The sequence below is a fragment of the Phyllobates terribilis genome, unplaced genomic scaffold (genome assembly GCF_046119375.1).
Source record: "Phyllobates terribilis strain yellow unplaced genomic scaffold, ASM4611937v1 Scaffold_12__6_contigs__length_324123572, whole genome shotgun sequence".
Taxonomy (NCBI): domain Eukaryota; kingdom Metazoa; phylum Chordata; class Amphibia; order Anura; family Dendrobatidae; genus Phyllobates; species Phyllobates terribilis.
In genome coordinates this window covers 144,122,103-144,145,828 of record NW_027362772.1, presented here as the reverse complement: position 1 = coordinate 144,145,828, position 23,726 = coordinate 144,122,103, and the positions used below count along the sequence as shown (strand labels likewise).

Genomic DNA, 23,726 nt, shown 5'->3' with positions numbered 1-23,726 from the left:
ATAGCCCATCCTGTAGTCTGCAAAGTTGCATTAGTCAGGTGTAGCCTCTGCCTCATACTATAACCAGTAATGCTTTTCCTGTTTGCTTCTGGTTTTCGCTTTAGAAAACTTGAGGCATCTGTAGGCCATTCACCACTGCGCCCCTGCATGTATGGAGACCACGGAGCGCCGCACACAGCGCCGCACCACTGCCCGCCGTCACTGAGGGGTCACATGACCGCCCTCACTGTAGCACCATAGCTCCTCCCCCTCAGTGTATCAGTGACGAGGAGGGGTGTCCACTCAGCGCTCACCGTAGGCAGATGTATAGCCCCGTCCACTACTAAACGCTGAGAGCGGTCACGTGTTGTTTCCTGTCCAATAGTGGCGATGCCTGAAGACGGAGAGGGGCGACGTCACAGCTCAGCTCACTGTCCACATGGAGGAGCGCTGCATACAGGAGGAGGACCCGGTGCGGGGCGCTGCAGGTACTGCCCGGGGGATGGGATGCTGGACGTGTATGAGTGCGCATGTCTATAGGCAAGAGACACTGCAGTGGGAATCCTGAGTGGGGGGGGGGGGTGCAGATTTGGGGTAACAGCTGGAGGAAGGCTGTGGGGGCTATACCGCCACCTGGTGCTCAGGCCCTGCCTCACCCCAGTGCAGCCACATGCAGGACAGGAGGCTGTGGCCCTCAGATCACTTACACTAGATGCCTGTTTGGCGCCAGAGCTGAGAAATCCTCTTCTGAAAGTGTATGCTAATGAGGCTGGATGTGCATTGTGGGCGTGTCGAGTGCATTAATCCTATTTATTGCACCTCCTTCCTTTCTTTGATTGACATCATCACCAGCTGCTACATTAGGCCTGGGCTGGTGGAGGGGGAAGCAGTCAGTATAGGAGAGTCCTAATGACCCCTCACACCCCCAATGTACTATCAGCCTCATCTGCATATGAGCTCAGTGCAGGATTTCTACTTCAAGGCCATAAAGAAATCGATTGACTTCTATAATCAAGACCTGCACAGCCTTGAATTTTTTGCCTTCTGACTTCCTGATTGTTCCCATCAGTAAAGATCAGACCTTGCCTTAGAGGCCAACTATCGCTGACTGGCTGCAGAGGTGGTCGGTTACCTAGGAAGCAAGCAGTAAACTATATAGTTTAAAAATCGCTGTTCTTGAGAATAAAGAGGATTTTAAATGTGCAATCAATTGCAGAGTTCCTTGTTTTTTCGTTAATTGATTATGATCTGATATTTATTCTACAAGTAAACTTTAAAAAAGTGAACGAAAAAGTCTGGACAGTGTTTCCAGGGCGCGCAGCTCCTGCCCCAGACGTATATGCGCTCCGGCTATGTTCACACGCAGCAGTCATTCTGTGTCTTTTAACTGCAGCAGTTTTATGCTGCTGTGTTCCTCCATTGGTTCCCTGCACAATAACTTAAAGGGGTTGCCACCTTTCCAAAAAAAACTAGATTTCCTTAGTAGTAGTGCTTTACCCACCCTCACCAGGTCAAGTTTCTGTGGCTGCTTCCAATGTCTCTTCTTTTCAGCGCTGCAGATAACACGTCACCATTGGTCATGCCAATCAGTGAGCTCAGCGTTCATGCTGACGGCATCTGCTGAGTTCAGTTGTCCGCAGTGTTGTCGATGCAACATCAGCAATGCAGACAAAAATAGACACTGGACGAAATGCAGAGACCTGATGCTGAACCAGGCGAGGGTGAGGCGAGCACTATTTTATTCTTTTTTTTTTTTTTCTTTTTTTTTTCTTTTGTAAGCTAAGGAATCTCAAAAAAACCATGTGAAACCGGAAAGCCCTTTAATTTTGCTGGGAAACAGTCAAAAGACCACACGGCTGTTGTGGTTAAAAGCCTCAGCATGACCTGTGTGTGTGAACGCAGCCTTAGTAGCATTGCCTATACCTTTTCAGTGCTGCAGGGCCTTCTCCTATGTGCTGTAGTAAGTCATTGTAGCTGATCTGTCTGTGGTTTACAGGCTACAGAATATCATGTAAAAAAAAAAAAAGAAAGAAAAAAGCCCTACAGTCAGATTGCGGGGCTCAATCAGAGACACACAGAATGACGGACACTTACATTTCTGATTTTTCCACAGAACATCCCAGGATTCTAATCCATCTTCAGCAAGGTAAAGCCTTCGTATGGCGACCAGACGACGCTCGCAAGATCCGTGAGGAGCACGGCCTGGTAGGAAGCCTCGTAGGAGCATTGGTGAGAAAACCAAGACAGAACACGCGGCTTGGCCTCCCACTGCACCTCCTGCCTGAAGAAGCCCGACTACTGGTGGACAATGGGGCTGCACGACTGGTACATCATCGCTTGGCAGACCACGAATCCTCCCAATGTGATGGATCGTCAGTGGTGTGTATCACTAACCAGTGGTGTATTGAGGAGAAAAGGCCGACTGAAGGCCAAATATTGCTGCGCTCACAGGATTTGTATCTACAATTTTTTAAATCCTCATTGGTATCAATGCAGAACATGTGAAATCCAAGAGCGTGCTGCAGAAACGACCCCAATCAGGTGCACTGAATTGATTTCCAGCAGCAGAAATATCTGCTGTGTATGAATATGCCCCCATGATTGAGCTTTAATGGTAGCCATATTTGTTGTCAACCATCTGTCCAAGCACCTGCTGAGACCAAGAAATGGCTAGTGACTACACTGTTTATTGCATCTGCTTTCTTTTGCCCTGGGTGTCTTTTTTTCTTATTTTTATTTTTTTAATAATTTTTGGAGCCTTCTCTTGAGGCTAGTTTCACCTGACCACATTAGAGCTGCATATCACATATTATGGGCAGAACACCTGATCCCGTACATTCTCCTTTGATTTTTGCTCTGCCTTGTGTTGCAGCGATAATCTGGACTCTAATGTGTGGCTGGGTTACAGCCGTCTGAAATATCGCTTTACCTTGTCTGGTCTCTAAAGTTATGGTGTCACATACAGGATGAAAGTGGTGCCTTGGCTGCTACAGATGAGGAGTCCTATGCACAATTTCTGGATCGGAGCTATGAAGAGCAGTGGAAATTGGCCTTGCAGGAAAAGAAGCGAACGTTGGAAAGCTTGTCGGAGCGGATAGCTGAAGGTAGAAGCAAGAGGAAAAGACAGCGTGTTGAGCAGGAAGGTATGTGGGGAGAATGAATGCCCTTTATTAGTGGCATCTATGTCTAGCGCATCTTTAATTGTAGTTATTCTTCAATTGCCATCTTGGAGTGGCACCAAAGTTTCTCGATTCTTGGTGTGTATGACGCACCCCTGGGCCTGTGTCGCGCAGCGTTGCGCACGCGGGAGCTTACCCGGAGCCGGATCTGTTGAGGGTTGTAGTCTCGTGGCGGTGATCCGGTCCGTGCCCAGGGAGTCAGACTAAGTGGCGCTGTATCAGTGGTAGATGTTGGACGACTACGCCACCCGTTGAGTACAGCTAAGGAGCTGCTGCTGCAGGGCAGACCGCTGAGGCCGGTGGTAGGATTGTGCAGCGTGATAGTATAACCCCCAACGGGAGGGGTATGGCCTCAGGGCAGCCGACGTGGATGATGGGGGTAGCAGGAACCACTCGGAGACGGTACGGTGTAGTTCAGGGTCTTTACTGGTGACAAAGATAGACCCGCCCGGAGTACTGGCTAGCGATTGGGGCTTGGTCAGTCCTTGAGCAGATGGGATCTCCCCTGGCCAGGCGGAGTTGTAGGCCTCCCAAACTGACTGTACTCTTCTGGCTACCTTGCTAGAGGCGGGTATAAGTAGCCCACGTCCCTGAGTGTACCGTGTGGTGCTCACCCGTATGGCCGGTGACTCGGGGCCTTCTAGTGGCGTCCGCTCCACGACGGCGGTGCTGGTCCCACGCGTGTGACCGTGCCTTCGGGTTTCTGGGCCAGAGGACCTGCAATCCCCTGCCGGTCGGTTTCTGCTGCTGGATAGGAGTTAGTCCCCACAGCCTCGGACTCCGGGTCCGGTGATAACTTCTCAGTCAGGGCGAGCTCTGCAGCTGCCAGCCCCTGACTCCTTGTAACACTGCTCCCACAGAGCTCCTGTTGTTTCTTCCTATGCTGCTTCTCTTCTCTGTCTCTACTTCTTCTCTACTCACTAACCCTGCCTCAGCCCTAGGTTTATATAGGGGAAGTTCTTCCCCTCCCAGGACTGGGCAGGAGGTGTGGCATGCATAGGATCCCTGACCAAGAGACCTCCCACCTGCTCTCAGACGTAATATCTCTATCACTGTGGCAACCAGACCCCTGGGTGTCACATTCCCCCCTAGTGAAATTTAGTACTCCGGGACTAAACATATTTTTGGAAAAACATAACAAGGTATAAACCATAATAATACAATAAGAAAAACACATAAAGATGGTCACGGCGTGTCCGCAACCGGGTGCAGTTTTTGAAGAAAAACAAGGTGTCCATTTCACCAAAACAGGGAGACGTAACCAGGTAGGGGTCTGTCCTGCCCCGAGTCCTTAACAGTCTTTAGTCCGTCCTGGGTTACGCTCCAACTATGTACACAGGATTCCCGGTAAATCCACCAAAGACTCCTATAAACAACTAGAAACACATAATTATACACAAGCAACAAGAAAAACAGGTAACCACAAATAAAACAATTTATACACTTCAAATCCTCCAACGTGCGGGTAACTGGCCTCTAGTGGCCCTAGTGGACCTACGGAGCTGACTGTCTAGCCCTGAACTACAGGGTGTAGGAGCTGTCAAGGGTACACTGGGCAGCTGTCTACCGGCTCCTTGGCTCACTAGGGGTACGGCAGGCTCACTATAAGCAGAGGGTTGATCCTCCTGTTCTGCTTGTGTGGAGTCTTCTGCCTCCTGGACCGGCTGCTCTTCCAGCTCTACCTGTCGCTCCGTAGGTGCTTGGGATGCGGGTTGGAGGAAGGTGAGTACGGGTACCACAACTGCGCCATTGACTTGAGTCCAAGACCGAGGGAAGTCTCCGAGCACAGTACTAACCATGTCTTTGCTTTCCTCTACGGGTCGAGGGTCTTCTTGTTCCTCTTCAGGGTTCCGTAGCTGTTCGGGACACTTCTTCAGGTGATCCCGGGATACAATGGTCGTGGTTTCCCCTCCGTCTTTACTGATGGTACAGACCTTTGGGTTGTCGTGGCTTGAGGGCAGTACGGTGTACGGGTCCTTCTCCCACTGGTCGTCCAACTTGTGGAGCCGTCTTTTTCTCTTCAAGACCTGCTCTCCGGGTACCAGGGGAACAGCGGGAGCATACTGGTTGTAAGTTTTCTCTTGTCTTTCCCTAGCCTGACAGAGACTTCGCTCCACACTCTCCTGTACTCTCCGGTACTGCTGCTGCCTCTCTGTGTCCCAGTCTGCTTCTGGTGAAGTGTCCTCGGGTGTCAGGACTCCCATTTCCAGGTCAACAGGTAACTTACCAGGTCTCGCCCTCATTAGGTAAGCCGGGGTACAGTTGGTGGAACCTACCGGGATGTGGTTGTATAGGTCCACCAGATCGGGCAGCTTCTCAGGCCACAGACTGCGTTCTTCCAGGGGCAACGTTTTCAGAAGATCCATTACCACCTGGTTCATTTTCTCACAAAGTCCATTAGTTTGCGGATGATAGGGTGTTGTCCTTATCTTCCGGCAGCCATACAGAGTGCAGAATTCTTGGAAGACCTCCGCTTCAAAGGCAGGTCCCTGGTCTGTCAACACTTGGTCCGGGTACCCGTGTGGACGGCAGAAATGCTGCTGGAAGGCTCTAGCTGCTGTTCGAGCTGTAAAGTCCTTGACGGGGACGACAACCAAGAACCGGGAGTAGTGATCCACGATGGTTAGTGCGTAGACGTAGCCACTTCTGCTTGGGGTCAGTTTTACATGATCCAAGGCTACCAGTTCCAACGGCTGCCGGGTGACGATGGACTGCAGGGGAGTCTTCTGGCTGGCACGGTCCTTCCTTCTTAGGTTGCACGGGCCACAGTCTCTGCACCACCTCTCGATGGTTCCCCTCATGCCTACCCAGTGGAACCGCTCGCGCAGCAGGAACTCCAGCTTCTTCCATCCGAAGTGTCCAGCCCCGTCGTGGTATGCCTCCATCACCATGGCTGCGTCTCTTCGTGGCACCACTACTTGCCAGATTAGTTCATGCGTCCGGGAGTTAACCATTCTGCGGCAAAACTTCCCCTTGTAAATGAACAGTCGACTCTTCTCAGCCCATAGTTGCTTGGCTTCCTCCGGAGCGTCTGGGTCAAGGCGAGCCTCTGGCCGAGTCAGCATCTCCTTCACCAGTCGGACGGCAGGGTCACTGTCTTGCGTTTCCTCCCAGTTGTAGTGAGGCAAGGGGTTAAACGTAGCGGCTTGCTTACTCTTTACCCGATGGGAATACTGGATAGTCCCATGACGGTGGAACGCGGGGAGTTCAACTTCTTCCAGTCCCTCTGGATCTTCTCCTACGTCCGGTAGGTTTGGCATCCTGGACAGGGCGTCCGCGTTGGTAATGGAGCGTCCTGCCCGGTATTTGATTGTGAACTCGTAGTTGGACAGACGGGCCATCCATCTCTGCTCTAGGGCACCGAGTCTTGCCGTGTCCAGGTGTGTCAACGGGTTGTTATCCGTGTACACGATGAACCGGGAAGAAGCGAGGTAGTGCTTAAAGCGTTCGGTGACTGCCCACACCACTGCCAGGAACTCTAGCTTAAATGAGCTGTAATTCTCAGGGTTTCTCTCGGTGGGTCGCAGTTTTCGGCTGGCGTAAGCGATTACTCGTTCTTTCCCCTGCTGGATCTGGGACAGCACGGCTCCTAGCCCGATGTTACTTGCGTCGGTGTAGAGGATAAAGGGCTGGCTGTAATCAGGGTACGCCAGGATTTCATCCCCCGTGAGGGCCATCTTCAGCTGGCGGAAGGACTCTTCTTCTAACTTCTCCCATCTGAAGGGTGGCTTCTGGTTCTTGGCCTTCCTGGACTGGCCTATCAGGAGGTCCTGCATAGGAGCTGCCTTTTTGGTGAAGCCGGGGATGAATCTGCGGTAATAGCCTACCAACCCGAGGAACTGCCGCACTTCCTTTACACTGGAGGGACTTGGCCATTCCTTAATTGCGGTGATCTTATCAGGGTCGGGAGCCACTCCATCAGCGCTCACCACGTGTCCCAGGTACTGCACCTTTGGTTTCAGGAGGTGACACTTGGAGGGTTTCACCTTTAGGCCGTAGCTTGCCAGAGCTTCGAACACTTCCGCCAGGTGTTTCAGGTGGTCCTCATACGTCTTGGAATATACGATGACATCGTCCAGGTACAACAAGACCGTCTCGAAGTTTCTGTGGCCCAGACAGCACTCCATTAATCGTTGGAAGGTTCCTGGTGCGTTGCAGAGTCCGAACGGCATGCAGGTAAACTCGCTAAGTCCCATCGGGGTGGTGAATGCGGTCTTCTCCCGGTCCGCCTCTGCTACAGGAACCTGCCAGTACCCACTAGTGAGATCCAAGGTAGAGAAGAAGTTAGCAGATCTTAAAGCAGCCAAAGACTCCTCTATCCTTGGTAAGGGGTACGCATCCTTGTGTGTGATACGGTTGATTTTCCGGTAATCTACACACATCCTCATGGTGTTGTCTTTCTTTTTGACCAAGACTAGTGGAGCTGCCCAGGGGCTACAGCTATCCCTGATCACCCCAACCTCCTTCATGTCTCTAAGCATCCCCTTGGCGTGTTGGTAGTGTGCAGGGGGTACGGGTCGATACCTCTCTTTTATGGGAGGATGGTCTCCCGTGGGGATGTGGTGTTCTACCCCCTTGACTCGCCCGAAGTCTAACGGGTGTTTACTAAACACTCTCTCGTACTCTTGAACCACCCGATAGACTCCCTGTTTCTGGTGTGAGGGAGTGGAGTCAGTACCCAAATGTAGTTGCTGACACCAGTCCTCCATTGTTTTCTTAGAGCCGTTACCTTCCTCCGGGGAAGATGGAGGCAAGGGTTCTACGGACTGTATGGAATCTTGATTGATGGTATACAATTTGGCTAGCGTGGCATACCGGGGCAGGTACACTTCCCTCTTCCCGATATTTATTATGCGAACGGGCACCCTCCCATGGCGTACATTGACCACCCCCCGTGCTGTCAAAATGGTGGGCCTACTGTCTGAGTAAACTGGTTCTACCATTGCCTGGTAATCTCTACCTCTCAGACCAATAGCTGCCCGGCACCAAATCATCATTTCACTTTTCGGTGGCATGGCAATAGGGGAAGGGTCACACATTCGCACGCTACCAATCTCACCACCGGAGAGTTCTAGCTGTTGCCGTCGCATCAGTGCCTGGATCTCTTTCTGGAGGACTCGCTGCTGGCCGGAGCTGGCGTTCTTGGCAACCTGCTGTAAAAGGAAAATCACCTCTGCAAGACAATTTTCAATTACATTAGTTCCTAGAGTTATCTTTGGGTGACTCTCGTGTTTGTCAATGTCTACAATGATCAGTCCCTGTGCTGCCAATTCGACTCTACCGATTTTAATGGTCACCTCTTTAAATCCAATCTGTGGCACGGGCTGACCATTGCTGGCGATGATACTCAAGTCGTCGTCAGGGTAGCGGGTGATATCCGAGTCATTCCAGTACTGCTTGAAGAGCACGTACGGGATGGTGGTGACCTGTGACCCGGTGTCCAGTAGGGCACTCATAGGAATGCCATCCAGTACCACGGGTAAGACTGGACGTCCTCCCACATATTTGTCGCGCCAGTTCGATGGGCCTGGTGATCTTTTTCCTAGGGGTTGGCCCTCTACCCCAGGTTGTGCCAGTTTAAAGGACAGTACCTTGCCATATGTCCGGGTTGATTGCAGCGGCGGCAGATGGGTCGTCCGTCCTCGTTGTATCGGTCGCTGGGTCTTCCTCTAGCCGGTGGGGTCCTCCTTGGTCGACGCCACGGGATGTCCTCCGGTCCGGATGCCAGCTGGATCTTCCCTGAAGTGGAAACCTGTAAAGACTGCACAGTTCGGGTTAGCGCAGCAACGCTTTTAGCTAGCTCTTGGACCTGATGGTGCAGGTCTGGAGCCGGGTCATTGTTCAAAGCCTGCGCATCAGCTCCCACAGGCCCTGCCGACAAGGGCGCTGCCTCCTGGTGGTAAGTGGTAGTGGGGCGTCTGTGGGTCACAACGCAACCTGGTGCCGGTTCTCGGAGCACCCGGATGGCTCTGTCCTTGAACTGTGCAAATCCCAGATGAGGGTCCTGTAAGGCCATTGCCCGCAACTGGGTTCGGTGGGCATTGCAATATAAACCCTCTATAAATTGTTCAGTCAATAGCCTGTCCTCGTCTCCCACGCCGTCAGGGTCGGTCTGCTTAATGGCTCTCAGGGCCTCTTGTAGGTTCAGGGCATAGTCCCTTATACTCTCATGTGCCCGCTGTTTGCACCCGTAGAATCTAAGCTTGATCTCGGCTGAGGTGCGGGTATCAAAGGTGTCCCTCAGCCGGGTTAGTATCCCTGCGACAGTCCTTCCCCCAGGTGGCCAGGACTTTACCTCCCTTTGGGCTGCCCCGGTTAATTGGGCCACCAGGATGCTCACTTTTTGCTCCTCTGTGAGGGGGTACACCTGGAAGAGGCTATCCAGCTTTTCTCTAAAGTCATGCAGGGTATGTGACTCCCCTGAGTACTGGGGTAACCAGGCTGCCCCCGGGATATAGGGCATGGTGAAAGGCATGATCGCAACAGCGGTGGCGCTGGCGGGGGTTGAAGCGGTGAAGCTCTCCTCCGTATCCGACATCCTTCTCCCCCCTAGTGGACCGTGGCCTACCTTGCGATGATCCTCTTCCGTAGGCCGCGGCTCCGCAGTGGATCGTCAGGGTTGAGGACCTTCCGTCGCGCTCCTGTGACGTCGGCGTCTGCTGGGCTCCTTCCAGGACCTTACGCAACGTCCGGACGTGAGGCGAGGCTTCAGTTCTCGCGCGTTTTCGTAGTCCACGCCCCTCTTCTTCCCGCGCGGCGTCCTCAAGATGGCGTCCAATGGCGGGAAAACTCCACGTGTGGCGGGAAGAAGGCTGAAGATGGCGCCGGATGGCGGGAAAACTCCACCGATGGCGGGAAGGAAGCGGAAGATGGCGCCGGATGGCGGGAATCTTCACCACAGGTAAGTTTGAACAGTCTTTTTCAGGCACGCAGTACCCGGTGGTTGCGGGCACGAAATCCTGCCGACTACGCCAAAAGTTGACGCACCCCTGGGCCTGTGTTGCGCACGCGGGAGCTTACCCGGAGCCGGATCTGTTGAGGGTTGTAGTCTCGTGGCGGTGATCCGGTCCGTGCCCAGGGAGTCAGACTAAGTGGCGCTGTATCAGTGGTAGATGTTGGACGACTACGCCACCCGTTGAGTACAGCTAAGGAGCTGCTGCTGCAGGGCAGACCGCTGAGGCCGGTGGTAGGATTGTGCAGCGTGATAGTATAACCCCCAACGGGAGGGGTATGGCCTCAGGGCAGCCGACGTGGATGATGGGGGTAGCAGGAACCACTCGGAGACGGTACGGTGTAGTTCAGGGTCTTTACTGGTGACAAAGATAGACCCTCCCGGAGTACTGGCTAGCGATTGGGGCCTGGTCAGTCCTTGAGCAGATGGGATCTCCCCTGGCCAGGCGGAGTTGTAGGCCTCCCAAACTGACTGTACTCTTCTGGCTACCTTGCTAGAGGCGGGTATAAGTAGCCCACGTCCCTGAGTGTACCGTGTGGTGCTCACCCGTATGGCCGGTGACTCGCGGCCTTCTAGTGGCGTCCGCTCCACGACGGCGGTGCTGGTCCCACGCGTGTGACCGTGCCTTCGGGTTTCTGGGCCAGAGGACCTGCAATCCCCTGCCGGTCGGTTTCTGCTGCTGGATAGGAGTTAGTCCCCACAGCCTCGGACTCCGGGTCCGGTGATAACTTCTCAGTCAGGGCGAGCTCTGCAGCTGCCAGCCCCTGACTCCTTGTAACACTGCTCCCACAGAGCTCCTGTTGTTTCTTCCTATGCTGCTTCTCTTCTCTGTCTCTACTTCTTCTCTACTCACTAACCCTGCCTCAGCCCTAGGTTTATATAGGGGAAGTTCTTCCCCTCCCAGGACTGGGCAGGAGGTGTGGCATGCATAGGATCCCTGACCAAGAGACCTCCCACCTGCTCTCAGACGTAATATCTCTATCACTGTGGCAACCAGACCTCTGGGGTGTCACATTTACACACCAGTTTCTCTGAGCTGTGCCAAAATGGGCTGGACGGGGCATGACGTGTGTCTAATTCATGACGAGCTGTGGCATTCTGTACCCCAGAAATCTTATTCCAGTCCCTGACTGAAGTGAGATTTCTGGCTTAGTGCACGCCACTTATCAGATGCTCTGGCGTGCACATCTTCATGAATCTGGAGTTTTTTGATCCAGATGAAAAATAGATTTCAGCTGGAAACAAGGAAAGCAAAATAATTTTTAGGATATTTTCGTTCAAATGAAGGGTTCCATAATGGAGTGTTTTTATTTATTTTTTCATCCCAAATATGGATAGAAAAGCGTAAATAACTGCTGAACATGTGAACAGAGCCTTAAAGGAATTTTACAGTAAAACATATTTCCAAGACAAACTCATGCATCGGAGAAATGAAATGTTTTGTCGATCCAGACAATTGGTGCACACTTTTTTTTTTTTTTTTTTTTAACCCGTTCCCGACCGCCCACTGTAGATAAACGTCCGCGCTGCCTGGGCTCTGTGCACGTTTAAAAACGGTGGGTGGTCTCGCAGTGCTCAGGACCCCCAGGGTCCTGCAAGCACTGCGATTCCGGTGCAGAGCGTTAGCTCTGACAGGGTACATCATCGGGACCTGATTAGATCAGGTCCCAGTGATGTTAACCCTTTGCTGTCTTCTATATGCTGCGATCTATAGTGATCGCGGCATATAGGAGACAGCAGGAAGAGAGGGGGTCGTCTTACTTACCTCCTCGTTTGAGGACCTGGGGTTGCTATGGCAGCTGGAGGTCACATGACCGCCTCCAGCTCTGCCATATATGGTGTCCTTCCTGTCTGGCTTCAGCCTGTATGTAGCTGATGCCAGACAGGAGACTGACTGAAACAGTCAGTGAAGATCTCATGTAATGTAATATATGTCTATTACATTACATGAGATCAGTGATCAGAAAAATAAAAATTAATGTCCCATACAGGGACTAAGTAAAAATGTAAAAAAAAAGTTTTTAAACTATTAAAAAAATAATCACAAAATAAATAAATAAAATATTAAACCAATAAATCCGTATATTATTACAAAACCAAAAAAAGTACACCTATTTGGTATCGCCGCGTCCGAAACAACCCGAGCTATAAAACTGTCACACTAACTCCTTCTGTGCACACCGTAATAAAAATAAATAAAAAACGGAGCAAAAAAATATGCTTTTTCATCATATCGCCAAACAAAAAGTGGAAAAAAATGCGATCAAAAAGCAGAATAGAAATAAAAATGGTACCACTGAAAACTTCATCTTGTTCCGCAAAAAAAAGCCGCCATACAGCTCCATCAGCCGAAAAATAAAAAAGTTATAGCGCTCAGAATAAAGCAATGCAAAAAAAATATTTTTTTTTTCTATAAAATTGTTTTATTGTGTAAAAGCGCCAAAACATAAAAAAATACAGTAAGTGTAGTATCGCTGTAAACGTACTGACCCGAAGAATAACGCTGCCTGATCACTTTTACCACACGCAGAACGGCATAAAAAAAAAACTCAAAAAACAATTCCTGAAGTGTTTGTTTTTGTTAACTTTACCTCCCAAAAAACGGAATAGAAAGCGATCAAAAAATGTCACGTACCCAAAAATGGTTCCAATAAAAATGTCAACTCGTCCCGCAAAAAACAAGCCGTCACATGACTCTATCGGCCGAAATATGGAAAAATTATAGCTCTCAAAATATGGTGATGCAAAAACTAGATTTTGCAAAAAAAGCGTATTTTAGTGTGTGACAGCTGTCAGTCATAAAAACCCGATATAAATCTGGTATCTCTGTAATCGCACCGACCCGAAGAACAAAGTAATCTAATCAGTTATATCACACTAGGAACGGCATAAAAAATAAATAAAACAAATATTATTCACCTGCTACTGATTTGTTTATTATGTCTCCCAAAGATCCCAGTAAGGCTCTGCTCACATTTATCCTGTGCTCTGCGCTGAGCACTTACACCAGAGTTTCCGTGTAAATCTCTGAAATACGTGATTCAGCCAGAACCCATGATGGAAGATTCACTGTAATGAGGCAGATACTGTATAGGCCACTGTGGACCCGTCTAGCCTGGGATCCCACGGTGTCATTTGTTTTAGGCGTGCATAAAAGTGCGGTTGGCCACAGTTTTGTGCACTTCTGAAAAAAAGGACACCACTAAACAGAGGCCAGACGGAGTCCAGAGTAACTCTGCTGCCTCATTATAGTGAATGGATCCTGCAGGGGTTTCATCTGAATTACATCACTTGGAAATTTAGATGGAAACCCCGATGTAAGTGCTCAGCCTAGAGCGCCGGATAAATGTTACGTAAAATGTTCCCAACAAAAGCTTCAACTCAGTCCTCAAAAAAAGCTAGTCCCCACTCGGGTCCATCATCTGTTAAAAATATAAGGGACTTCCAAGTTACTGGTAGCAGAAAGGCTCTGGAAAAGCAAAATGATCCTTGCCCCCCAAAAGAAATTCAGAAAATTTTGTGGTCCCAAATCCAAATGCCTATTCTACAATAATTTGTTCTCCAATTGTCAAATAGCACTCCGTCCCCCCCAGATCTCGCCGTATGGCTGAGCGGTACGATACAGCCACATATGGGGTATTGCCACTTTTAGAAGAAATTGTGTGACACATTTCGGTACCATTTTTACCCATTGCCCTGTGTGAAAATGTAAAATCTGAGGGTAAAACACTTTTTTGTGGTAAAAATATAATTATGCTTTTTTCACTGCCCAATGGTATAAATTTAAAAATTAAAAAATGCTCACTACTTCCCTAGATGAATTCCTTGAGAGGTGTAGTTTACAAAATGGGGTCACTTGTGGGGGTTTCTGCTGTTTTGGCATGTCAGCGACTCTTCAAATGTGACATGGTGTCTGCTGCCTATCCCAGCCAACATAGCGCTTCTTTCTCTTCCGAACCCTGCCGTACACCAAAGCAGTGGTTTTCCCCCACATATGGGGTATCGGCGTACTCAGGAGAAATTGTACAACAAATTTCATGGTGCAATTTATCCTGTTACCCTTATGATAATGCAAAATTAGGGGATGAAAAACATTTTTTATGGGAAAAATGTGAAAATTTTATTTTTACGGCTCAATATTATAAACTTCTGTGAAGCAGCTGGGGGTGCAAGGTGCTCACCACACATCTAGATAAGTTCCCTAAGGGGTATAGTTTCCAAAATGGTGGCACTTGTGGGGGGTTACCACTGTTTAGGCACATTAGGGGCTCCCCAAATGTGACATGGCGTCCGCTAATTATTCAAACAAATTTTACATTCAAAAAGTCAAATGGCGCTCCTTCCCTTTCAAACCCTGCCATGTGCCCAAACAGTAATTTGCCTCCACATATGGGGTATCGGCGTGTTCAGGAGAAATTGCACAACAAATTTCATGGTGCAATTTATCCTGTTACCCTTATGATAATACAAAATTAGGGAATGAAAAACATTTTTTGTGGGAAAAATGTGAAAATTTTATTTTTACGGCTCAATATTATAAACTTCTGTGAAGCACCTGGGGGTGCAAGGTGCTCACCACACATCTAGATAAGTTCCCTAAGGGGTCTAGTTTCCAAAATGGTGGCACTTGTGGTGGGTTTCCACTGTTTAGGCACATCAGGAGCTCTCCAAACGCAACATAGCGTCTGCTAATTATTCAGACAAATTTTACATTCAAAAAGTCTAATGGCGCTCCTTCCCTTCCGAACCCTGCCGTGCGCCCAAACAGTGGTTTTCCCTCACATATGGGGTATCGGCACGCTCAAGAGAAATTGCACAAAAAAATTTGGGGTCCATTTTTTCATGTTACCCCTGTGAAAATAAAAAAAATTGGGTCTAAAGTAACATTTTTGTGAAAAAAGTTAAATGTTAATTTTTTTCTTCCACATTCCAAAAATTCCTGTGAAGCACCTGAAGGGTTAATAAAGTTCTTGAATGTGGTTTTGAGCACCTTGAGGGGTGCAGTTTTTAGAATGGTGTCACTTTTGGGTATTTTCTGTCATAAAGACCCCTCAAAGTGACTTCAAATATGATGTGGTCCTAAAAAAATGTTTTTGTAAATTTTGTTGGAAAAATGAGAAATCGCTGGTCAACTTTTAACCCTTATAGCTCCCTAACAAAAAAAAAAATTTTGGTTCCAAAATTGTGCTGATGTAAAGTAGACATGTGGGAAATGTTATTTATTAACTATTTTGTGTGACATATCTCTCTGATTTAAGGGCATGAAAATTCAAAGTTTGAAAATTGCAAAATTTTCAAAATTTTCGCCAAATTTCCAATTTTTTCACAAATAAACACAAGTTATATCGAAGAAATTTTACCACTATCATGAAGTACAATATGTCCCGAAAAAACAATCTCAGAATCAGGGGAATACGTTGAAGCGTTCCAGAGTAATTACCTCATAAACTGGCAGTGGTCAGAATTGAAAAAATTGGCCTGGTCTCGAAGGCAAAAACAGGCTCTGGTGCGAAGTGGTTAAGGTAGTACATAGACATCTGCATGAGTGTCACCCAGCTAGTCTGTATGTGTGCAGAGATATGGAGGGTGGACGTTACATTTCACAGAATGATGGATATATGGCAGCAGGTTTCCTGATACTTTGTACAGTAGGAAGCGATCAGAAGAGAAGATACTGTGCACCATAGCTGCAAATGTACAGTTTTTAGAAAGCTACAGCTTTGGACAAGTTAGTCTAATTCTTTACATCCAGATACAGGAAGTTTTCACACATCATGGTTTTTTTAGTGTGTTTTGATGCAAATTTTCAGCTGCCTTTTACAGTACCAGAAAAGTCTATCAAAAACCAGAATTCTCTGTTCACACATCATGTTTTTTTTCTGTTCCAAAATGTTGTGCCTTGCATTTGTTTTTTTTGGAAAATAGAGCATGTCACTTCTTTCAGCATTTTTGATGCCAAAATAGAATGGGGTTCTCTTTTTTTTCTTTTTTTTTTTCACAGAATAAAACATTGAAAAAATGCACCAAAACTTCAAGAAAAATCCTGAACAAAATGCCTTTGAAGATCAGGTTTTGCTGGAGAAAATTAATGCCAAAAAAACCTTGATGTGTGAACATAGCCTTACAGTTCCATAGTTTGCATCTACAGTTGTGGCCAAAAGGTTTGCGACTGACACGAATTTTGGTTTTCCTACATTTTGCTGCTTCAGTGTTTTTAGATCTTCTAGGCATTTTGATGCTTTTTTTTTTCCACTGTCCTTCTGTCACTTTTTATGCATGTACATAAAGTTCTGTGAAAAAAAAGAACCCCATTTTATTTTATCAATAACGCTGAAACCAATTTTGGTGTTTTTTTTTTTTTGTTTTTTTTTTCTCCACCACCCATTACTTCCTATGGGTTAAGAAACGCTGAAAGAAGTGACATTCTCTATTTTCAAAAAACCCAACCAAGGCACAAAATCCTGAACAAAAAAACTATTATGTGTGAACAGAGAATTCTGGTTTCTCATAGACTTTGCTGGTACTGCAAAACGCAGCTGAAAATTTGCATAAAAAAAAAACATCAAAAAATGCTGAAAAAGACTATGTTCACACATGATGGTTAAGTCGGATATTTCTCTGGTTGCTGAAGTACAATTTGAAACATTTCATAAGTTTTTACACTTTTATTTACAAATACATCAAGTTTTTGTAAACAATATTTACAATGTTGACTCTTAGTTTTCAAGAAAACCAAAATTTGTGACAGTCTCCAAACTTTTCATCATGACTGTAGTATGGAATGGAGAACCACCCCATAGGATGACAGAGGGTTTCCCCCCCCCCCCGCTACAATCATGTCACCCACCCCCAGCATAGGTGATATGTCTGATCACAGGGTGGAGGCAGTGTCCCCACTGATCACTAGAACGAGGTCCGGATGTCTCATTCTTCTTTCTCTCTCTCGGGATTGAGTGGTACAGCGCTCGGTGATCAGTGAGTCCTGTAGATAGTGGCAGCGGTCCTGTGTGTTTCATTACCAATGTAGTGAGGAATAATGGGGGATTGAGATCCATGGTCTAATGATTGATGGAGGGGAGGGGGGGGCTATATATATATATATATATATATATATATATATATATATATATATATATATATATATATATATATATATATATATATATATATATATATATATATATATATATATATATATATATATATATATATATATATATATATATTTTTTTTAGGAAAACACCTTCAGTGTTGAATTATGTCTGTTATTGTGATTACAGAAGAAGCAATGGAGTCATCCTCTCCGGGTCCCATTAAAGAGCTGCTAAACCTAGAACAGACCTTCCACTTCCCAAAGGAAGCAATGATGGTGCAGATTCCTACTGCTCAGCTCCGTCCTGGTAATGAAGAAGAGGTGGATATACGAGAAACGTCCCCGGAATGGCCACACACGGGCCAAAAGAGTCACGAAGCACGCTACAAGGTTTTCAGGGATCTTTGGCAGAAGGGCTACTACCTCACTAGCGGTGGCAAGTTTGGGGGAGACTTTCTTGTTTATCCAGGTATCCTGTTACTGTCAATATTTTATTTTTGTGATGTTTGTATACTTTTAGGGTGTTTAACAACCTATGACTGTATGGAGCGGGCTCAGGAGCTGAGCCTGCTTCATACGAGGCAGATGGCGGCTGTGTTCTGTAGCCGACAACTGCCTGTAACTGCAGCGACCGAAGCGCGCTCAGACAGGTTGATGGAAAGATAAGAAAAATTACAGCTATTGAAGTGAAAGGAGAAAAAAATGTCCGAATCCTTAAAGGATTAAACTAACCATTATCTCATAAAGGAGGCCGTCGAGTTCGGTATGCTTCCTCCATCATCCTTTTAAAAAATATTTGTTTATTGCATACTTTCTGCTTAGGCTAATACAGGGGTGTCCCACGCAGGGTACTTGTCCCGCTCTGACCTACATATGCTCTCCTGTATGGCAAATGGTCAGGAACTCCCATTTGGCTTTTTTTTGTCCTAAACCGATCACCGCCAGGGATTCAAAACTACAGTATAAGGGCAAGAGAGCTCCATAGCCTTCAAGTAGCACCTGAAGCTCCAGACGTCATAATGGGAGTGCAGCACTTGGTTGAAAGTTAGGAGGAATAAAAAGTTTTACTTCCAAGTTTTTGTATCTCTCCCTTATTTTTTTCCTACTATGAGTACTGCATATCTAGTTGCCTCCTGCCCCAGATCAGAACACTTGATGACTTTTGGACTCAGATGTTGACAATATGTTCACGTGATCACCCGATATATAAATTTTTATTAATCTCTGCATGTGCTGTTGTGAAATGCAGAAACAGTTGGGGAATAGCGGACACAGATCCCCCGTGCAATGTACAGCAAGTGATCTTGGGCGGGAGTAGGAGCGAGCTGCTGGATCTTAAGACCTGGATCAGAACCTCTGCAGCTATCAGTACCTTTGAGAAAGCAAAGTAATGCAGTTGTCTATTTCCAGCAGTCCCATAGACATTGAGTGGGGGGGGATTGACTACTTGCACTTCTTTGTTCATACAGAACTCTGCTGAGAACCGTTCTAGGAATCTCTGGAGGTCCCAGCGGTCGGAACCCCTTTGATTAGCAAGTTAAGCCCTATCCAAACAAGCAGTGTCCAATCAAAAGACTGCAAAGAACACTTCAAGAAAAAAAGCCGTGTAACCATACCCTGAGGCGATCTTCAACATCAAACTAGGGATTCTGAATGGCTATGCAAAAATAATCAGGAGTGGAAACGAAAAGAGGAGAAATAGCGAGATCTGCACCTCTTCCATGATTTGACCCACTCCTGGTTTTGACCTACAACTCTTAACTTTTGTTTTGTGATAAAACCTCTTTAATTTTAGTCAACCTTTAAATCATTTGATCTTGGAATAATAATAATTTCCACAATTGGATGTGTTTTAAAAATAATCTTCCTGTGCTGAGATATTCTTATACATGTGCCCCTGCTGTGTAATGGATGTGTCTGACCGTACAGGAACATGGTCTGATCATACCGCAGCCACGCAAAAGAGAGTTTACAGACATTACAGTATGGGATCGCAGCTGATTATTTCTGTGAGGTAAAATATTGTTTAGAAAGTCAGGGAAATGTTTTTCCATACAGAAACCATCAGCTGTGATCCTGTGCTGTAATGTCTGTATACTCTTTTTGCTTCCTCCGCTGTCCAGCAGCTGTGATCCCCGGCTGTCCTGTCTGTATACTCTTTTTGCTTCCTCCCCTGTCCAGCAGCTGTGATCCCCTGCTGTCCTGTCTGTATACTCTTTTTGCTTCCTCCGCTGTCCAGCAGCTGTGATCCCCTGCTGTCCTGTCTGTATACTCTTTTTGCTTCCTCCGCTGTCCAGCAGCTGTGATCCCCGGCTGTCCTGTCTGTATACTCTTTTTGCTTCCTCCCCTGTCCAGCAGCTGTGATCCCCTGCTGTCCTGTCTGTATACTCTTTTTGCTTCCTCCCCGTCCAGCAGCTGTGATCCCCGGCTGTCCTGTTTGTATTGTCTTTTGCTTCCTCCCCTGTCCAGCAGCTGTGATCCCCTGCTGTAATGTCTGTATACTCTTTTGCTTCCTCCCCTGCCCAGGAGATGTGGTATGATCAGACCATGTTCCTGTACGGTCAGACACGGCCATTACACAGTACACAGCAGGGGCGCATTTATAAGAATATCTCAGCACAGGAACATTTTATTTACACATCCAATTGTGAAAGTTGTTATTATTACAAGATCTGTTGATTAAAATGTATTTTGTTCGTTGGGGAAACTCATTTTAAGGTTATGTATACATGATGTTTTTTTCAGGTTGGCAAACCTGTACAGTTTTTAAATTGTAAGGTACTCCAGGAAATGGCGGCATTTTTTCACTGAAGCGTATTTTTGGGGGGTCAGTTTCTGAGTGTTTTTTCGATGGTTTTTGGCCTTCAGTGGGATTTTTTGAGTTTTTTTTTTTTTTTTTTCCATCAATTTTTTTTTCTCTTAGTGGTTCATTTATCCATTCTACAAACAGTTTTGCGAACAAAGATGCTGGCCAAAAATTGAAAAAGACACTTTGGTCTCTTGTGAGCCTTCCTGTTGACTTTTATTATAGGTATAGCGTGTCTTGAGAGTGACACACGCCAGAAGAATGGTCGGCTCACTTCTCTTGACCGCTAGGCATATTTCAAAAGCTAAATGTGTTACATGACTGAATCGTAGGACTTAAGAACAGCACGTCGTTGTTACATAAAAATGCAAATGTCAATTCTTTTTGAGCATTTTCTGGTGCTTTTTCAGGTGCATTTTGGAGCGGACTCTCCTCAGAGATGACGTGTGCACATACCCTTAGTTCAAAACTGAGCCTATAGTCACTTTCTCCAAGTTTTAGGCGCACACATGACTCTTTCCGTCCACTTTTTAAAAAATTTTTACGTTACACTTGGATGCCTTCAAAAAATTTTGTCTTAGTGAGTGTTGCGTGCTGGGTGCCAGAATGATATGTGCCGGCACAAGTATTTAGCTTAGTAGGGACTAGACGTTTCCTATCGTATTATAGGATGGATAGGGCCATGTAGCTGTGATTTGCAATATCATTAGTGTAAATGTAACACACAGTCCTCGTGTTGAGCTGCATGTTTTCATGTCTTTGGTTGCAGGAGATCCCATGCGCTTCCATGCACATTATATCGCCATCTGCTTTCCAGAAGACGAGGACATTGCGCTGAGTGACGTCATCACTGTCGGACGCTTGGGCACAAACGTGAAGAAGACTGTTCTCCTCTGCTCTGCCAACCGCGAGGGGCGAGTAACATACACGTCGTTACAGTGGTCCGGATTGCAGTGAGGGGGCGCCAAACTGTTTTATAAAAATTGTTCTTGAAGCCTCATTCTCTGCTCTTGTAATATGTCCGAATGTGAATGCTCCAGACACAATGTCAGGGGACTGCTTGATTTCTACCGAAGGCAACGGGCGAGGAGCTGGTGGAAGAACGTGTGGTTAGGTCAGCTGGAAACAAGAATCATCAGCGTGGAAATATTGGACATAATCAACAGTGACATCTCCATACAACATGACGTTTCTCTTTTCTTTTTGTGTAACACAAACTGTCTTCAAAATGGCTTCAGAAAATGTCCTCTTTAAATCCGTTTTTTTCCGTTACATTTTTCGCTTAAATTTGGTAATTTTTATTTATTTTTTTTCATATCATGCTCTTTGTTAAAAAAACAAAAAACAAACCGTATATGTAATCTTGCAGTTTTCACACTGGCCCCTAAGCCTTTAGTAGCTCCTTATTTCCTATACTTTCATCAGTCTCTTTATCATCAGAGACAGGATTACAATAACAAGTAACAGCTGATATCACAGGATCCACCAATCACAATAGGAGATGTCACGGCTCACATGCTCCTCCTCCCTTCACAATGACCTGTGCACACTCTCCTTAGATGCTTCAGCAGAGAAGATAGGGTAGTCATTGCAGCTAATGTACAAATCCATTTCCCGAAACACAGTTAGTGGAGAAAAAAAAGCCCCCAAAAGTGAAAATTGCAAGAAAGATTTCTAACTTTTATTTTTAGTTTTAATAAAAATTGTGATACTGAAAAAAATAATACATTTAACACAAATCCTGATCTAAACATTAGGCGAGTTCCTGACATATTCCCTTTAACAGCTGTTATGTTAGGATAATGAATTTAGAAATGTTGACGCTACTCCCTGTGTCAGCAAAGACCTTGATTAAATGTTAAGGTTTAGTTGTAATTTATTATTATTTATTTTTCTCCTTCCCCCATGATGGCACCACGGATAGAGGGGATCCGCCCTTCAAGGACAGGAAACCTACATATAAAAGGGCGGTGCCTCTCTCCCGCATCAGTTGGTTTCCTGTCCTTGACGGGATCCTACAGTTCCGGAGGAGGCATACTTGCGGGGTGCCAGAAGATGGACTTCGTGGGACGCCGGGCCCGGCCAGTCCGATACAGGCAGCGGGGGTTCCCTGCCTCGGCTGGTGCGGTGTCCGGATGCGCCATCGCTGGGGTCAGTGGGCCTTTAGGGTGTGCAGGGGGGGGGGTGTCCAGATGAAGAGGACAGGGCCTGTCGGGTCCCGCCGAAGTGCTGTGCTGGACCCCCTCTGGTTGCGGCAGGTGGGAGCGCGGCTCACCAGCGTTCTTCTGAACTTCCGCGCATGCTCGAGCGAGCCGCGCGCCTCGGGATGACGCGACGCCGCAATGCATGACTAAGTAACCAGTCTGCGCAGACGTGGGCGTCCTCCTGCAGGTGTGAGGGAGGAGGGGGCGCCGGGTCACCACAGGCACTATGGGAGGGACTCCCAGTGCCTTAAAAGACAACGGAGGACGCCAGAAGCTGCTTCTTTATGCTGTCAGTAAAAAGAAAGAAAAGATATATATATAGATAGAGATATATAGATAGATAGATACATTATTTTGAAAAAAAAAAGAGTGACCAGAAGTTGCTTGAGGAGCAAGAGCTGCATCCTCAGTCACCACCGCCAACCCAACAAAAGAAGAAGCCGGAAGAAACGGGGCACCAGGACCGTAACAGTGGAAGTGGGCGCTCCGGCAGATCGTCGCAGTGCAGCAAAGACTCCACCTCAGCATCTTCCAGGAGGACTCTGTCTACAAAGATGGCTCCACCTTCTGAACCGGTACCCGCTCTTCTGTCTGGTTGGTAAGTGATCTCCGTGAAAGTCCACTTTGTAACTAGGGCCCCTCGCTCTCTCTCTTTTTGTCTCTTTTATAGGGAAAAAAAAGAGTACAGGGAAAACAAAGAATAGGACCGATGCACAGAAGCCTTACCCACTACTTGGGATAAGAGACTCTGCAGCTCCTGCATTGAGCAAACTATATGCGAGGGAACACCGAGATTTGCCTCTGAACTTAGAGACCTAATTAAGTCGCAGGTCGAAAATACCATTAAATCCTTTCGAGGGGGTAAAAGGTTAAAAAAAAAAGCTAAAAACATATCCACAGAGTCCGGATCTAGCAGTTCTGAGAATGGCGGAAATTCGGACACATCCATCTCTTCATCTTCCTCGTCTACAGATAGAGGAGGACAGAGCTGCTTCCCTATCGAGGAAACAGCCTCATTAAGGCAGTCAGGTCTACCATGGGTTTAGCAGATCCCCGGCCCAAAAAATCTATCCAAGACGTAATGTTCTGCGGTCTAGAGCAAAAAAAAAGATCTTTTCCACTAAATGAACATGTTCACTCTTTGATTAAGAAAGAGAGTGGAAAAGACCGGAGAGGAAGGGCTTCCTTTCCCCTAAACGAAAGTACCCGTTTGAGGACCCTGCATGTTCCTTTTGGGAGAAAGCGCCAAAACTGGACGTCGCCATAGCCAAAGCCTCAAAGAAATACTCCCTTCCATTTGAGGACATATGCATCTTAAAAGACCCCATGGATAAAAAAGCAGACACCTTCCTAAAGGGTTCCTGGGAAGCCGCTGGGGGAGGGGTTAAAATCTGCTTTAGCCGCCACATGTATGGCCAGGTCATTAATGGTCTGACTGCATCAGCTTGAAACACAACTGAGGCAGAAAACATCTAGAGGCACAATTCTTGAAACTATCCCGGTAATGAAAGGG

At 47.0% G+C, this 23,726-nt stretch overlaps 1 protein-coding gene across 1 annotated transcript; it reads left to right on the top strand.

Moving 5' to 3' along the window:
- Positions 1-271: 271 nt before the first annotated feature.
- TSEN34 (tRNA splicing endonuclease subunit 34) lies at positions 272-21,009 on the top strand. Its single transcript, XM_073656312.1, has 5 exons — positions 272-467; positions 2,093-2,358; positions 2,945-3,122; positions 17,391-17,672; positions 20,779-21,009. Exons 1-5 carry the CDS (start codon positions 419-421, stop codon positions 20,964-20,966), a joined length of 963 nt encoding a protein of 320 aa, XP_073512413.1. The 5' UTR covers positions 272-418; the 3' UTR covers positions 20,967-21,009.
- The last annotated feature ends 2,717 nt before the right edge of the window (positions 21,010-23,726 follow it).